Genomic DNA, 15,403 nt, shown 5'->3' on the forward strand with positions numbered 1-15,403 from the left:
TTTAAAAATAAAAATATAAAAACTTGATCTAACATAATAAAAGATTTAAAATTTATTTAAAATTTTTAAAATAATTCAAAAATTATTTTAACTATTATGTTCTTATTTTATTTTACTATTTTAATCTCCAATAGATTAACACGTGTGTTAAAACCAAGTGCCAAAGTTTATTAGTTATCCAAGGGTTTAGAATCTCCCGGAAATTTCTACTCTGTCTGCTTTGTGAGACTACATTATATCAAAGCATTAGCATATCTTGAGAATTTATACTTATGAACTTACTTTTAGAAAAGAGTAATTAAAATCCAATATATATTAAAAGTTTAACCAAATAACTATATAAAATTAAATTAAATTAATAAATATGTACTGGAATTGTATCTTGTATAAAATTTGAGAAAAAAGAGAGGAAAAAGGAAAATCTCTCTCTTAATAATTCTTTGGTTCCTAATAGTGTCATATTCCGGTCACCTTTATTTCCCTTTATATATACCCCACTCTCCCTCTCCTCTTTGCCATTAAAATCTCTTTTTTCTTTTTCTATCTTTCTTTCTTCCTCAAAAGTGCCAAAATTCCATACAAAAAAAAAAAAAAAAAAACTATAAGAGCACATCACCTAGTAATGATATATGGTACTATCCTCACAATGAACTCGTGTTAGGCATGAACTCATATAGCAAACCTGCCTGATCTTCTTCCTCCCCAACACTTTTGTTTCCCTATTGGCTATTGTCCTTCCTGTTACAACCAGCCTTTTTCTTACTTACTATTTCCTACTTAGTGTGTTTTGGTTTTGGGATTTTTTTTTTGCTCTTTTAATTTTGAGGGTTAACATGAATAGAGCATTGCCAGAGATGTTACAATGTTCGGACATGACAGCGCTCGAGAGACAAAGGGCTCGCTTGAAATGGCAACAGGAACAGCTTCAGCAACAACAACTACAACAACAAGAACAACAGCAAAGTTATTTCAGTGAGTTAAGTGGGGTGTTTTCGAGCCAAGCCAGCCATGTAGAAGGCTTTCAGAGTGGTTTGATGAGCGGTGATTCGGTGCTAGGTGACATGGTGATGACTCGGCAACTGAAGCCTGACCCTGGTTTGGAGACTGCCTGGCCTGAGTTGGTGAAGGTTGACATACCTGGCATGGGGTTTGGGCCATGTGGGTACGGTAATGGGCCGAGTTTTGATATGAATTACGCCATTTCAAGGACTTCTAGCTGCTCGCCAGCTGTGGCGGCGGCTGTAGCAGGGGAGGTGGTGGAGGTCAAGGGTAAGGAGTTAGTTGTCTCTGAGAAGATGGGTTCAGCCGTCGGAAGAGAAAGCTTCAAGAAGAGGAAAGTTGATAAGTTGCAAAACGTAAAGGTCTGTGTCGTGTCTTTTCTTTATTTATTACTCTATTATTATTAAAACTATTCTTTATCGTTTTCCCGGAGGCCCAAACTAGCTAGATATGTTCTCTACTCTTCTTGTGGGGGATTTCTTTCCTTTATCATAGAGTTCTTTTTTATGAACAAAATGTAAATTTACGGTTCTTGGTTGCTCTCTGTTTTGAGTTCGTGTCTTCTGTCTAAGAACCAATTTTTAACAAGAAACCAAGAGCATAATTTCGAAGCGTGTTTGGGTAGGTTTCGCTGAGATTATTGAGAGGAGTTTCTCTTTTGAACATGTCTAGGTTGTTGCGGAAGATGGCTCCAAGAGGATAAAGGCGTGTGCAGAAGAGGAAGAGTCAAAAATTACAGGGCCAAATACCAACAAAAGCAGCAGCAACAACAATAACAATAAGAAGGAATCATCGACTGATACTTCCAAGGAGAATTCGAAGGTTTCTGAGGTTCAAAAGCCTGATTATATCCACGTCCGGGCACGTCGTGGCCAAGCCACTGATAGCCACAGCTTAGCTGAGAGAGTGAGTAGGAATATGTATATTTTTCCATTCTTTAGCAACTTTCTGAGGCCGTGCTCAAAGTGTGTTCTGATTTATCAGGTCACTTCCATCACAGAATCATGTTTAATTTGTTTGATTTATGTTTTTATTATGTAGGTGAGAAGGGAAAAAATCAGTGAAAGAATGAAGTATCTGCAAGATTTAGTTCCGGGGTGCAACAAAATCACAGGAAAAGCAGGAATGCTTGATGAAATAATCAATTATGTCCAATCTCTTCAACGGCAAGTAGAGGTAAAAAAGACCTGAAAGTTCTTCATTTTCTCAATATATATGTACACCCACAATCTTAATTGTGTCTTCTATGCTTATAATCCGCAGTTCCTTTCTATGAAACTAGCTGCTGTATATCCAAGGCTTGACTTCAACATTGAAAATCTTTTTGCCAAAGAGGTAAGGCGAAATTCGTTAGATAATAAATCAGATATTTTGCAGAACGACCTTTTTCTTTTTTGACCTTTTCTGTTACTATTACTAATGCTGGAACTGTTTTTTCCCCAACAGGTGTTTCCCTCTTGTACGACTAATTTTCCAACGGTTGGGATGTCATCAGAAATGGCTAACCCTCCTCATCTTCAGTTCAATCCGGTACAACATGTAGTTTCTTGTTGCGGGTTGGAAATGGGAATGAACACTCCTGATATGGCACTTCGAAGAACCATCAGTGCCCCTGTATCAATCCCTGATGCATCATTTCTCGACTCATCCTGTTTCCCCGTAATTTTCTCTGCTCCTTTTCACTCTTGCGCTTTACCCTCTCTTCTACAGTATTCACTATGTTTCTCACTATAGATCACGCATTGCAATGCAGCAAATTCAACCCTCTGCAACATGGGATGTTGAATTGCAAAATCTTTACAATGTGGCATTTGACCAAGGACGATCAACATCATTTCCGTCTCAGCCATTCACAGGTACATAAAGCTAACACGTCTTTGTTAATGTTCTCTTTCTTGTTTTGATTATTTTTCAAGCCAGAAACATGAAGCAAAGTGGGTTTAACTACTGCTGATAGAGACATATGAGAACCCCACAGTTGTTAAATGAATTTGCAAAGGAAGAGCGGTGTCCTATATATGATTTAAATGAAGAAAGTTACTTTAAAGGAAGCTTTCTATCATTTTCTCTCTACAATGATCACAACCATAGATTTTTGTTCAATGAGCACTATGTTCCCTTGGATTATTCTTTTAGATAGAGTAAGCAACATTTTGACCTACTAATGTGCATACACTGTACCCCAAAGACTTGAAAAGCAAAACTGGGGCCCTTAGTTAAGCTAAACCTACAATTAGAACTATCAAATCATCTTTAACGAAAAAACGACGGCTCCTTTAATTGTCTTAGACAAAGGAGAAACCATAGGACTGTGTATTCCCATTTTTGCTGTTGAATGCTTATAAGGATTGAACTGGCAACCACGAAAAGTTGGAGTAGGTCCTCTTGTTATATCTGTCCTTCGACAATTTCAGGGCGGCTGCTGTCATTTTTCTATCACCAGAAGTGTAATACCTTTGCTGATCTTACATATTGAATCTAACTGTGCTTAATTTGATCTATGCAGGTTCCATTGAAGCTAGCAATCTAAAGATGGAGATGTGAATCAGAATGTCAGTCCTGATTTATTGACGATTGAGTTAATTCCAGATGTCTTTGATCCTGATTCTTTTTTCCTTCTTTAACTACATTTGGTATATATATATATTTGTATGTACACTGGAAAATAGTATGAATAAAAGCAATACTAATTAACTTCAAACTTTCTCTCTTGTTCAAATTTTATATTTATAATCACAACATAATCGATTCCAATTGCAATGAAAGGTTGATGGGATGGAGGAGGGGACCAAAAATTTGGGGTGTCAACATAGCCCAAGAACAGGTGGGGTAAAGGAGGTTGATATGGATAAATGCAAGGAAAGATCAGTCTTTCCAATTTACCTCATTGAAACAATCACACATTTATCTGCACATTCACTGCCCCACTTTCTAGCGGTCAAAGACATCTAGTTCAATAACTGCATAAACGAAAGTGTGCAAGAAGCACCACAAAAAATTTTGTAATGTTGAGGGAATGCATAGACTAATCCAGTGGCACAAGCTGTTCCTCTGTTGGATGAACCTGAGTGACAACTTGAAGCACTCCAGCATGGACATAGGACATGGAACCTACCAGTGGACCATCTTCGGCTCCCTTTTGAGACAGAATAATAAAATTTTGATTGAGACACTGATAATTAAACCATATAATGAGGAATAAGGAGCGATAATTGGTAGCACAGACACGCAGAGGGATGTCAGTGAAAGGGCAACCATTCCTTAGTTAATTCAGTTCCTTGGAATGGTTTCCAGGACTCCAAATTATATCGAATATTACCTTCTTTTTTTAGAGAAAATTGAATCAGTCTTGAATCATTCCACATAGATTATTCTCTCTGATTCATCCTGAGAAGACGTAAGGAATCTGTCAACTACAAATTGTATGTAATGCTTGGATGCAGGAACTCTGGTGTTAACTGCAATACAGGGAGAGAATAATCCAACTATTCCCAGATTCAACATGATTTTTTACTTCCATGCATGTAAGAGCCAGATGGAAACTGGAGAAGAGAACTGGGTCTTTTCTAGTCAACGTACCTGCTCTCATTAATTAAGACGTGTACGGTTTGGCCTTTATGAACATTGATAAATAAGGATGCTTGCTGGTGGAGTTATTAAAGGAAATACTTAATTTATATAACTTTAGCATTTGTTTTATAGTTTTGCCGTGGATGGATATTTGCATTTGTCTATTATTTAACATAAAAGTGACGATGTACCTATGATTACCAAAGCTATACCGGCTTTACTAAAACAGTGCATAACCTCAAAAGGATTGAAACTAAAGTTTGATGCATCTGATATCAACATGGATAAATCTGGACAAGAATGTTATACAACTGTAGAGGTGCATTAACTGCCCGTGTGGGTGGAGGAACTTGTCAACATGGCGAAAAGAATCTAAACTCCCAGAGCTCCCTGTTTTCCAGATTATTTCCAAGGACTCATTATCTGTATGCTATTTCCTTGGGCGCTTCTTGGTTTTGGTTCTACAACACTAGCTGGGCAGGGAATAAGGACAGTCCTGTGTTCACACCACGGCCAAAAATTGGCTGCAATTTTCCTGTTAGGTTGTCGTTGGCTACTGGTGACTTGGGAGGTTGTGATCCAATTTTAAATTACTCTTTTGCCATAGGATGTAACTTGATTTCAGATTAGTCATAATTCTAAAATTATGGACCTGAATTTCCTACAAGGCAAAAGCTGAACGACTAGGAAATGTTTCTATCTGCGGATAGTTTTTAACCGATACTCGAAAGTCGAAAAACTACTAGTGTTTTAATGGGGAAGAAAGGGGCTTTTCAGTGTAGGTTGCGGCTCTGGCAGGGACCACTGAAGGTTGCCTGCACCTTCATTGCATTTACTTGTTCTTGGAGTCACAAGAGCCTCGGCTTTCCTTCATTTTCAAGCCATAAGTAATAGTGAAAGGAGTGGACCTGGCCTCATCCACAGGCAAGATCTCTTTGATTCTCTTTGTTTTGTGTTGATGGTGAAAGATGATATTGCCTTTTCCCTTTCTTGGGCCCATTTCGTTTCTGTGATTTTTTTTTTCTCTCTCTTTTCTAAACCGTTCAAGTTTCTCCCTCTACCTTTCACAAACCGCAATTCCAAGGAACAAAAGGGCAAAAATCCCACAAAGATTCTCTTGGGTATGTGGGTACTTCAGTACAATACATTAGAATTCGTTTGGAGCATGTAAAAGCCCAGTGCGTGTGTCTTGACCTTGAGCAAGAATCCTGAGAAACAGCCAGCAACCATTACTCCACTTCCTGCCAGGATGCTATAGACAGGCTTACATACTTGAATACTAGAATATAGTAATTGGTATAAAAACAGGAACCAGGCCAGTTCAAATGAAAATATTCATTTTCTATGCTGATTTTTTTTAATGGAATATTAATGGTAGGACCAAGACACACCAAACCACAAATTGTGTTCACAATAAGTTGCTCAAAGTCTGGGACCTATATAAAATAATTAAAGCCTCAGTCCAGACAAGTTTCATATATAATTGAAGCTCTTGTGAAAGTGATGTTTCTGTAAATCATATTGAAGCTGCTTAAACCGGAGAAGAGAGCTGCAGTTTCAGACATTCCCGGGTAGTTCGCCCGTTTGCACCTGGGTTGGTAGAGGCCCAGTAAAGTCATTCAAGGGCTTTTCACGCAACACCAATACAAGGCCCGGTGAAATGAATACTTAAAATGAACTTCAAAGATCTATTGGACCCATCAGATGGGTAAACGACGATGATTTAGGTCTCCATTGCAGAAAGATCAATTTTCTGTACAGTGGAGGAAGGAAAGTTTGGGGTGAAAACTAGTCCCACATACTGAGGGATGCGGATAGAGAAGTTTTGACATTGGAAACTTGTATAAAGGAATTCTCACCCCATCAGTGGATTATGGAACTGATTTCTGAGAGCTAGACTACTCACAGATAAAAATTTGGACTAATCACAGACATTGTAGCAAAGCAGCAGCTTAGCATCCATTGATTTGTTAAGACCGCAACTCCGTTGCATCCAAAAATTGGCTACCCATGGAAAAAATCATGCTTGTCTTGTGGATTCTGAAAGGATCACATCTACAGCTATGAACTGCCTCTTTGCTTGTTTAGATAGCACTTCTGCTACACACTTTCATGCTGTCTTTTAGGATGACCAAAATCCAGCAATTATAGAAGAAAATATTACATGCATCAAGTTCATTTCGAATCAAGTCATTCACATACATTAGGATTTCAGCTAATCAAGCTAATCAGATAAGAAACAATAAATTACACGCAACAAATTGTATGGTAAAATTATACAGGACCATCACACACAAACAAACAAATCTGATGACTATCAGCTTTTAACACACAAATCTGATGAGTATTAGTTTTTCACGTTTGCTGATTCCACTATATCAGTGATTCATCTCCAGCTTCTGCCAAGTTAAGGAAAAAACAGAAAACTGTGTGAATCATTCCAATGGATAAAGTAAACGAAATAATATGGAAGGATTCTATCAATTAGAGAAACAGTAGTACCTTTCCCAGGAACGATTATGACAGGAGCAGATTTACAATTGTGGAAGCAATACTCGCTCACACTTCCCTGAAGTACACTGCAAATTAAAAGTAGTATAAATATGAAGAGAGATGAGCAAGGAAACGAGGGGGGTTATTTTGTAGAATGGCAAAGTAACACAAGCACAAGCATCCACATAGAAAGATGTAGCATGTAGGAAAGGGGAAAGCAAACCTTTGTATTAAGCTTCGGCCACGGGTTCCCATAACCACTGCTGCTGGCTTCAATCTTTCTGCTTCCTTGCAAATAACCTTACCTGCATCCCCCTCCACAATTCGAGCTGTAGTCTTCACCTAATTCCAGAACAATTTACTGTTATTGAAACCAAACACTGAATGATTGTTGACCATTGTCAAACCAAAAAAAGAAAAAAAAAGGGGAAAGATTGTTGACCCTCTAAGCTCCACTGGAGTTGAAGTGGACATGCAAAGGTAGGGTTGACTATAAACCACCACCCTGAGGTTTGAGTCAATTATCCAATTGCATCCTAAACTTGTTGTGCATTGATGCTGAAACTAATCGATGATTGCACTTTAATTAGCATGTTCCTTAAAAATTCAATTTTTCTGTTCATATTGATCAACATATACTTTTAAATTGTTCAATTTCTTTCAATAATTGAAATGTGGATTTATATTATTTAATATATTTTTTATTTAAATCAGATTAAGCTAATTTGATTTTAATAAAGAGACAATATTATAAAGCATATATGACCTAATAAAGTGGGTTTGATTCCAATATTGAACTTGGTGACGTTTGATATAAGAGAAGTGAGAGCACATTCATTGCAATGTGTCCAATTAAATTATATTACAGTGTTTATTTTGTAACAGACCACTGCAATGTAAGATTGCAATGCAAGCACATTACAGCCAAGGGATGTAATGTGATTACAGTCCAAAATCAATGCAATCATATTACATTGCACTCAGCAGTATTTTTAAAAACATTTTTACCTTTCAACTTTATTATTTTATTAAAAATATTTTAAAATGTTATAATTAAATAAAAATTATTAAAACAAAATATATAATATAAGAATAAAAAATTAAAATAAAATAAAATATAAAAAATTAAAATTTATATAATATAGGTAAAATAAATTAAAATAAAATATATAATATAAAAATTATATTAAAAAAATAAAAATAAAATATATAAGATTATAATAATAAATAAAAATAAAATATATGACATTAAAAATATATTTAAGAGATGATATTATATAAAAATTAATAATAAAATATAAATATATTAAATTTATATTTTAATAATTAAGGGTAATTTTGAAAATTAACATTACATTCTCACTAAAGTACTTGTAAACCAAACGCTGTAATCTTATTTTTTCTGCATTTTAATCATTATTTTACTTGTATACCAAACACTGTAATGTTATTTTTCCTACAATGGACATTGCTAACCTTAAATCTTATGATAGGTAAAATTAGCTCTCCCATTCGGTTTGCAAAATACATTAAGAATCTCATTCATTTGAAAGTAATAAATTAAGGAAGAGGAGGATCCCAGTGCATTGAATCCTAGCACTTAAATGATTAGTATTCTTTCAGTTGTCAAATTATAAATCAGAATTCTAAATTACTACTATGATAAATCTTGAGCCAAGTGTAAATTATCAGACATAAAGCTTAACATATATAACTATAACCATGGAATACCTTAATCTTTGACAGAGTGCTTCAAAGAAAATTTGCATATTGAAAATGGACCGACATCGAATAAAAAAATAACAATAAGAGATCAAAATATATCAATTTAAAAGTTAAAGATGCAAAGAGAAAACCAATTCATAGTTTAAAAATTGGGATGGTGATGGTTATTGATCTATATTCAAACTTCCCTATATATGCCACATTACAAGTTTTAGAAATGTGTGTCCAAAGAACAAGGAAGAAGTTTTAGAAATGGAATTAATCAACCTACATTTTACATTATGAACCTATAAATACGTAAAGATTACATTTATCTTTACATAAACTTAGTTACCCTTTTTTTTCCCCTTAGAAAATTAAGTAATCTGCTGATCACAAGCGATGTACTCATCTCTTGGAATCATAGACAGAGAATGGAATGCATCTAAGATGAGGCTATGTTAAAATGTTCACACAGAAGGCAAATATATTCCCTTGCTGGACAAGGCATACAACCTCGAAGATTTTGCCATAGGATTTCACCTCTTTATGCAAACATAAAACAGAACAAGGATTAGAAAAAAGAAAGTACTAACCATGGCAATCTCAAACGCCTCCACAGCTAACTTCTCCATAAGTCCTTGGCTGATCTCATAAACAATCTCGTTTCTGACGCCTATTAAAAGAAAACCCAGAAAATAATTTTGAGAAACAACTTATAGAATAATCTCATTGTTGATTATTTTCCAATAAATAACCACGAAATATTTTGCTTACTGGAAACAGCATGAACAAGATGGATGGTATCAGCAAGCCTGACGAGGTGAATAAGCACCCAATCAAAGGCGTGCTTGCTGTTGGGACCATGATCAACGGCTATTACTATATCTCTGCCTCTCCTTCTTTCCCCTGACTCCCTCTCCAACCCTGGCTCTGGAACTATTGGGATCAACGTTGGCAACTTTACTTCTCTGTAACTGTACTCTTCATCTTCCAAAACCGTATCCATTAAGTTGATTGATTCCAAAATGATTTCCGCAAGAAAAGAAAAAAGGACTTCGTTTCTGAGTTCTGGTGTTCTAAGCTTTGGTTTATGTCTTGTTTTCGGAGGTTGGTTTTGGTTCCGATGGGTTGGAAATTGGGTGATATATGCGACCAAACCTTTTGATTAGTAGGATTTTGGTGTCGCCGCCAGACAAAGTTACGTGTTTGAACTTTTAACTGGGTCGTCGTCTCGAAAAGTCATAGACTCATGGGATTCACATGAGTAATTCCTCGTTGCATGGGGCAGCCCATTTTCTGCGGTTTTAACTATCCATTAGGCAAATCAAATCGGGTCTCGTTAATGGGCTCGAGCAAACAGGCTTGCTAAAATAATTATATTAAATATTTAATATTTATAAGAATAAAATTATAAAATTTTGAAGCAAAAATAAAGATAAAATTATAAAATTTTTTAAAAAGTAAAAAAAATTATAAAATTTTATAATTTTTGAAAAACTTATTAACCCCTTTCTCTCTATCTGAAATTATAAAAGATATATTTTTTTCAAAATATATTTACCTTTAATTTCCCCATTCCCAAGGAAATGTAGTTTCCTTTCATCCATTATATTTACATGTATATTTTAGAAATGTAGATTCATAGCCGATAATGTAATTGTTTTATTACATTGCTGGACCGCTACTACACGATTGGTGGTGGCTACAATGGCTAAAATTTGGCCGTGCCAAACTATTAATCAATATCATCATATTCAAAGGTTTTTTTAAAAAAAATTTAGAGAAGAAATTCGATTTATTTTTTAAATAAAAGATCATATATTAATTAATAAATTAAATATTTAAATAAAATATTATACATCAACTAATAAATCAAATATTCAAATATTATTTTATTTAAAATTTAAAAATTAACTATCAATGTCATTATGTTTTACATTTCATGCATAATAAAAACCTGGTGTTTCTTCTTGTGGCACAAATATTTATTAACTTTAAATAATTATTTAAATGGATAGAATTTGACTAATTCGATTTAATTTGATTGTTTTAGTGTTAATCAATTAGGAAGGATAATTTATTTTATAATTTCAAATCAAAAACCCAATCACTAATATTATATATTTTTTATATACATATATTATTAATTTTTTTTAATATAAAAAAATAAATTTAAAACATAGAGACTTCATCAATAAAATATTATTGGAATATTGAACAAAAACTTTTAGATATATTTTATATAGAAAAAGTATTACTAATATTATAAATAATTAAAACTGATAGAATTTATCAATATAATAAATTTCAACCACGCTCAATTTTAAAATATATTGGATTAAGTTTAATTATTTTTATAAAATTTCGTTGATCAAATTTCTGGAGTTTTGAAATCGCAATGCTTTTGCTTCAAGACGCAAAACAGCTGGTCCTGGTTACTCTCTTCAACTGTAAGCCTAGCTACTGCAGCAATGGGCTCGAGCTTTCACGTCCGATCGGCTGGCTCAACCCATTGGCCTCTAATTCATGTAGGAAATCTGCAAAACTTATCTCACATACTTTCCAACCGATCCCCAATGTTTCAGTTCTAATAATAATTTATGAATCGCATAATTCCTTAATGCTTCAACACTTAATCCCCATTGAAACCGAAAAATCAGAATTTGCAGAAGATTAACAAAATGGAATCCTCAGTGACATTTCAACACAAGTTTTGAAGCCAAAACAATGTTTGTAGTTTCCCACAAAGTATAGCAAATAAAAATGATTTCTTTCTCACAAAGGAGGGAAAGGGGGAAAAACCAGAAGAACAAAAAAAAAAAAGAAAAAGAAAGAGAAGACGCTCAGAAGATGTTTAAGAATGGATGAAAAAGTTCATCCTCATGTTACGAATCAGATTAACGAGATTTAATTTCTATAATCATCATCGCACCTTCTCTTTCTACATTAAATCGTCAAAATAAGCAAAATACAAAGGCAGAAAACATGGAAAATGATAAAGATAAAGGCTAGGGTTTTTTATTTTGGCAGATGAAGGGAAGAAGAGATCTGGTTCTGAAGCCGAACCAGGTTCGCAGTTAGGGTTTCAGAACTTGGCTATTATTTATGGTAGGTGTCTTGACTCTAATTATGAAAATGGCAATGAAAAGTACTCCGGGTTTTAGCTGGGCCGTGGAAACGAAGCCGGGCTCGATTCAGATGAGGGCGTAGCCCACAATCAGGATAATCCAAGTGAGGCCCAGAACTTTCAAAATTTAATTAGGCTCAGTTAGTTGGCCCAATCAGTTTTTGGTGTAGGGACCGATTCTGTTCAACCATTATAGTTTTTTGTTTTTGATTTATGAAGTGAACAAAATTCAAAGTTGATTCCTTAATAAAAATCTGCATTTATTATTGAATTAAATATTAGAATATATGAATAATTATGATATTATTAAATTATTCATATCGTAATTTAATGATATCAGAATCTCACATAATAATTCTATTAAATTAATATATAATCTGTATAACTGCCATAATTATATTACAAACTCCATTTGATAAGATTATATAATAAGGTCTCAAAGCTGAGCTGGATTCGACTCAGATAAGATTGTAGCTCACAATCAGCAGAATCTAGAGAGGCCCAAAACTTTCAAAAATTAATTGGACTCCATTAGTTGGTTCTATAATAATTTTTGTGTGTTTTTTTTTTACTTATTTAAGGAATGAGAAAGATTCGAAATTGATTTTTTTATTTAGAAACATGTAAGGATTAACTACTTAGGTGTACAAATAATTACTTGTTAGTTTGAGGAAAAGATTTAAGGAATAAAACAAGTATACCAACTTGTGATTACCACCAAGTAAAATATAATTGTCATGGTAGACCTTTTTTCCCCCCGGGTTTTAGGGCAGGAGCCTTTACCTAAATATTACTACTAGTTGAATTAATTTGTCCTTAGTTGCTTATCCGATGACTTTTTTCCAGTTCAAGTATACCAATCCTGTAGGGGATTAAATTAAAGTAATAAGCTAACACACATATTGTCAAACATGTCAACTTTCCATTTAACAGTTCAAAATTTTTAGCTGAATGGTTTTATAGAATTCTAACATTAGATTCTTTAATTGAAAATATGCATTTATTATTGAATTAAATGCTTAAATATACAAATAGTTATCATATTATTAAATTAATCTTATCGTAATATAATAATATCGTGATCTAATATAATTATAATGATTTATCTTATAATCTGTATAATTGCCATAATTACATAAGAAACTAGCTTTGAGAATACTATATAATGCGGCCCCCTTTGTTATTAATTAACCAGTCAAAATTGTGTAACTTTGCTTCATTATTCCTTTACAAGAAAATCATAGAGGTTGATTGAATTTTAATCTAGTTCCAGGCCCGCACACCCATCGAGACGAAGGAAGTCATCACATGTGCACATGGCAGGAATGAATATTTATAGCCATGCTAATATTGTTATCGTTTTATTTGAAGTTGTTTTTGCTTCTCTTATGGTTAACGCAGCTGCCAAAGCTCCCATAGATATGTCTACCGCCATTCTTTTGAGGGTCGATCAGGCTGGCCATGGGGACTTTAACAAGATACAAGATGCAATAGACGCTGTTCCATCTAATAACTCTGAACTCTACTTCATTTTGGTTAAGCCAGGGACATACAGGTAATGTGTGGGTGTAATGCTATGTTTAGAGCTAAATACTACAAATTGATGGCCTAATTAAGATGGTTTTTGCTTCTTTTTCTTTTCAGACTTTTTAACTCTTTGTTTTGTTTGAACTTTCATTGAGCAGGGAAAAGATTGTTGTGCCTGCTGATAAGCCATTTATAACATTGAGTGGCACTCGGGCCTCGAACACCATAATAACATGGAATGAGAGCGGGGGGATATTTGATTCTGCAGCGCTCACTGTATTGGCTTCTGACTTTGTTGGACAATATCTCACAATTCAGGTATCTATATATTGTGGCTTGTATGTATAAACAATTCCTGGAGCTGTTGCTAGTCTTATCACTTTCTTCTCTTTCTTTTTCATCTAACAATTCAGCCTATGATGCGCCTCTGAACAATACTAAAGCTTTGTGTGGGACTTCCTCCCATGTTCTGTGGTCACCAGTCTGAAATAAATAGGTTTTGTTTGTAGGGATGTAGGCCATTCAGGATGTTTGTCAAGGATGCAATTCTGAGACAAATTCAAATTTTAGTCAACATAAAAATTGATGTATATTCCCACCACAATTTAATTCCATTTCAGTCGAACAATCAATTGATTCTTTGTGTATTTTTGCTGGCTTTAGACTGAAACCTTTTGTCATAACCACCTTTATAGATACATGGATATGTGCAATTTGGATGACTGGACTTAATTTGCAATTGATATTACCCCTAAGCTCGCTGATTTACCTTCAAATTTTAATGAAGTGAATTTGTGGCTGTAGAACACATTTGGGACGGGTGGCAGGGCTGTTGCGATGAGGGTATCAGGAGACAGAGCTGCATTCTATGGATGCAGGATTCTCTCCTATCAAGATACTCTCCTGGATGATACCGGAAAGCATTATTTCAAAAATTGCTACATTGAAGGAGGCACAGATTTCATATGTGGAAATGCTTCCTCCCTTTATGAAGTGAGTGCTTTACATTGTCTAAAAGAGACAAATTTAAATGGCAAAATTTTAGCAGTCAAAATTTTCCAAGGATGACTAACAAGTTGATACGACTTTAATCTCCTTGTAGGGATGCCATTTGCATTCCCTTTCAACAAAAAGCGGATCTATCACTGCTCAACATAGGAATTCACCTTCAGAGAATACCGGCTTCATTTTCTTGGGTTGCAAGATCACTGGCATTGGTGCTGCTTTCCTTGGAAGGCCGTGGGGTGCTTTTTCTCGGGTAGTCTTTGCCCAAACCTACATGTCCAATGTGATAATCCCACAAGGATGGGATGACTGGCAAGACCCAAGAAAGCAAAGGTACATATACATATCAGCTAGTCTTGAAATTTAAAATTATCCATGTTTACTGGTTTTGTAACAATTTCTATTTTGCATGACAGGACTGCATATTATGGTGAATACAAGTGCTATGGACCTGGAGCTGATGCATCAAAGAGGGTTCAGTGGTCACACCGCCTATCACAAAATGAGGCTGCACCATTCTTGACTAAGGACATGATTGGAGGGACAGGTTGGCTTAGACCTGCACCAACCAATTTCAAAAGGCGCCCCGGTTCCATTGCCACAGTGGCTGATGAAAATAATTAGATACTGATTGATTGTTATTGCTTCAAATCTAGAAGAACACATTGATTTGATGTAGTAGTCCACAATAGACTAGTGACTTTTAGTAACATTCATGTACATATGACATACATGCACCCGTATGTTTATTCAATTAAAATAACTAAATAAGAGGGTTCTTCTTTTATTCCCAAGTGAGATATGGCTGGCTGTTGTCATGTGCTTAAAAAAACATTTTTGAACAACCCGAAGCAGCTGGAATCTGAAGTAAATCTTAACACTTTTCCTTAACGGTAAAGCTCACCAGCTCAGGGCGGTCGTGTTTGGTTTTAAGTAGCTCTCATGTTTATTTTCTTAGTATTTTATCAATAACAT

At 34.7% G+C, this 15,403-nt stretch overlaps 3 protein-coding genes and 1 non-coding gene across 4 annotated transcripts; 2 read left to right on the top strand and 2 right to left on the bottom strand.

Annotated features, from left to right (window-relative positions):
- The first annotated feature begins 511 nt into the window (after positions 1-511).
- On the top strand, positions 512-3,700 carry LOC110417847 (uncharacterized). Its single transcript, XM_021430410.1, has 7 exons — positions 512-1,361; positions 1,672-1,905; positions 2,041-2,175; positions 2,263-2,334; positions 2,446-2,658; positions 2,753-2,855; positions 3,506-3,700. The coding sequence occupies exons 1-7, from the start codon at positions 834-836 to the stop codon at positions 3,541-3,543; spliced, it is 1,323 nt and encodes a 440-aa protein (XP_021286085.1). The 5' UTR covers positions 512-833; the 3' UTR covers positions 3,544-3,700.
- A 2,997-nt stretch (positions 3,701-6,697) lies between these two features.
- Positions 6,698-9,937, bottom strand: RD2 (Adenine nucleotide alpha hydrolases-like superfamily protein). Its single transcript, XM_021430551.2, has 5 exons — positions 9,544-9,937; positions 9,363-9,442; positions 7,286-7,404; positions 7,072-7,148; positions 6,698-6,968 (listed from the first exon to the last, which is right to left on the bottom strand). The coding sequence occupies exons 1-5, from the start codon at positions 9,773-9,775 to the stop codon at positions 6,943-6,945; spliced, it is 534 nt and encodes a 177-aa protein (XP_021286226.1). The 5' UTR covers positions 9,776-9,937; the 3' UTR covers positions 6,698-6,942.
- A 1,673-nt stretch (positions 9,938-11,610) lies between these two features.
- LOC149527117 (small nucleolar RNA U30) lies at positions 11,611-11,700 on the bottom strand. Its single transcript, XR_016351362.1, has one exon. It is a non-coding gene; the product is annotated as a small nucleolar RNA U30 (small nucleolar RNA).
- A 1,481-nt stretch (positions 11,701-13,181) lies between these two features.
- PE11 (pectinesterase 11) lies at positions 13,182-15,052 on the top strand. Its single transcript, XM_021430667.2, has 5 exons — positions 13,182-13,451; positions 13,582-13,741; positions 14,228-14,416; positions 14,526-14,761; positions 14,845-15,052. The coding sequence occupies exons 1-5, from the start codon at positions 13,213-13,215 to the stop codon at positions 15,050-15,052; spliced, it is 1,032 nt and encodes a 343-aa protein (XP_021286342.1). The 5' UTR covers positions 13,182-13,212.
- The last annotated feature ends 351 nt before the right edge of the window (positions 15,053-15,403 follow it).

The sequence above is a fragment of the Theobroma umbraticum genome, unplaced genomic scaffold, assembly GCF_002168275.2.
Source record: "Theobroma umbraticum cultivar Fairchild unplaced genomic scaffold, ASM216827v3 scaffold_50.0, whole genome shotgun sequence".
NCBI lineage: Eukaryota > Viridiplantae > Streptophyta > Magnoliopsida > Malvales > Malvaceae > Theobroma > Theobroma umbraticum.

Excerpts from the sequence above, each read along its gene's own strand:
- LOC110417847 (XM_021430410.1), top strand. The coding sequence starts at position 834 with ATGAATAGAGCATTGCCAGAGATGTTACAATGTTCGGACATGACAGCG. Across the intron at positions 1,906-2,040 it reads GCCACAGCTTAGCTGAGAGA|GTGAGAAGGGAAAAAATCAG; the intron begins GTGAGTAGGAAT and ends TTTATTATGTAG. Across the intron at positions 2,176-2,262 it reads CTCTTCAACGGCAAGTAGAG|TTCCTTTCTATGAAACTAGC; the intron begins GTAAAAAAGACC and ends TATAATCCGCAG.
- RD2 (XM_021430551.2), bottom strand. The coding sequence starts at position 9,775 with ATGGATACGGTTTTGGAAGATGAAGAGTACAGTTACAGAGAAGTAAAG. Across the intron at positions 7,405-9,362 it reads AGGCGTTTGAGATTGCCATG|GTGAAGACTACAGCTCGAAT; the intron begins GTTAGTACTTTC and ends TTCTGGAATTAG. Across the intron at positions 7,149-7,285 it reads GGCCGAAGCTTAATACAAAG|TGTACTTCAGGGAAGTGTGA; the intron begins GTTTGCTTTCCC and ends TTTAATTTGCAG.
- PE11 (XM_021430667.2), top strand. The coding sequence starts at position 13,213 with ATGGCAGGAATGAATATTTATAGCCATGCTAATATTGTTATCGTTTTA. Across the intron at positions 13,452-13,581 it reads GTTAAGCCAGGGACATACAG|GGAAAAGATTGTTGTGCCTG; the intron begins GTAATGTGTGGG and ends TTCATTGAGCAG. Across the intron at positions 14,417-14,525 it reads ATGCTTCCTCCCTTTATGAA|GGATGCCATTTGCATTCCCT; the intron begins GTGAGTGCTTTA and ends ATCTCCTTGTAG.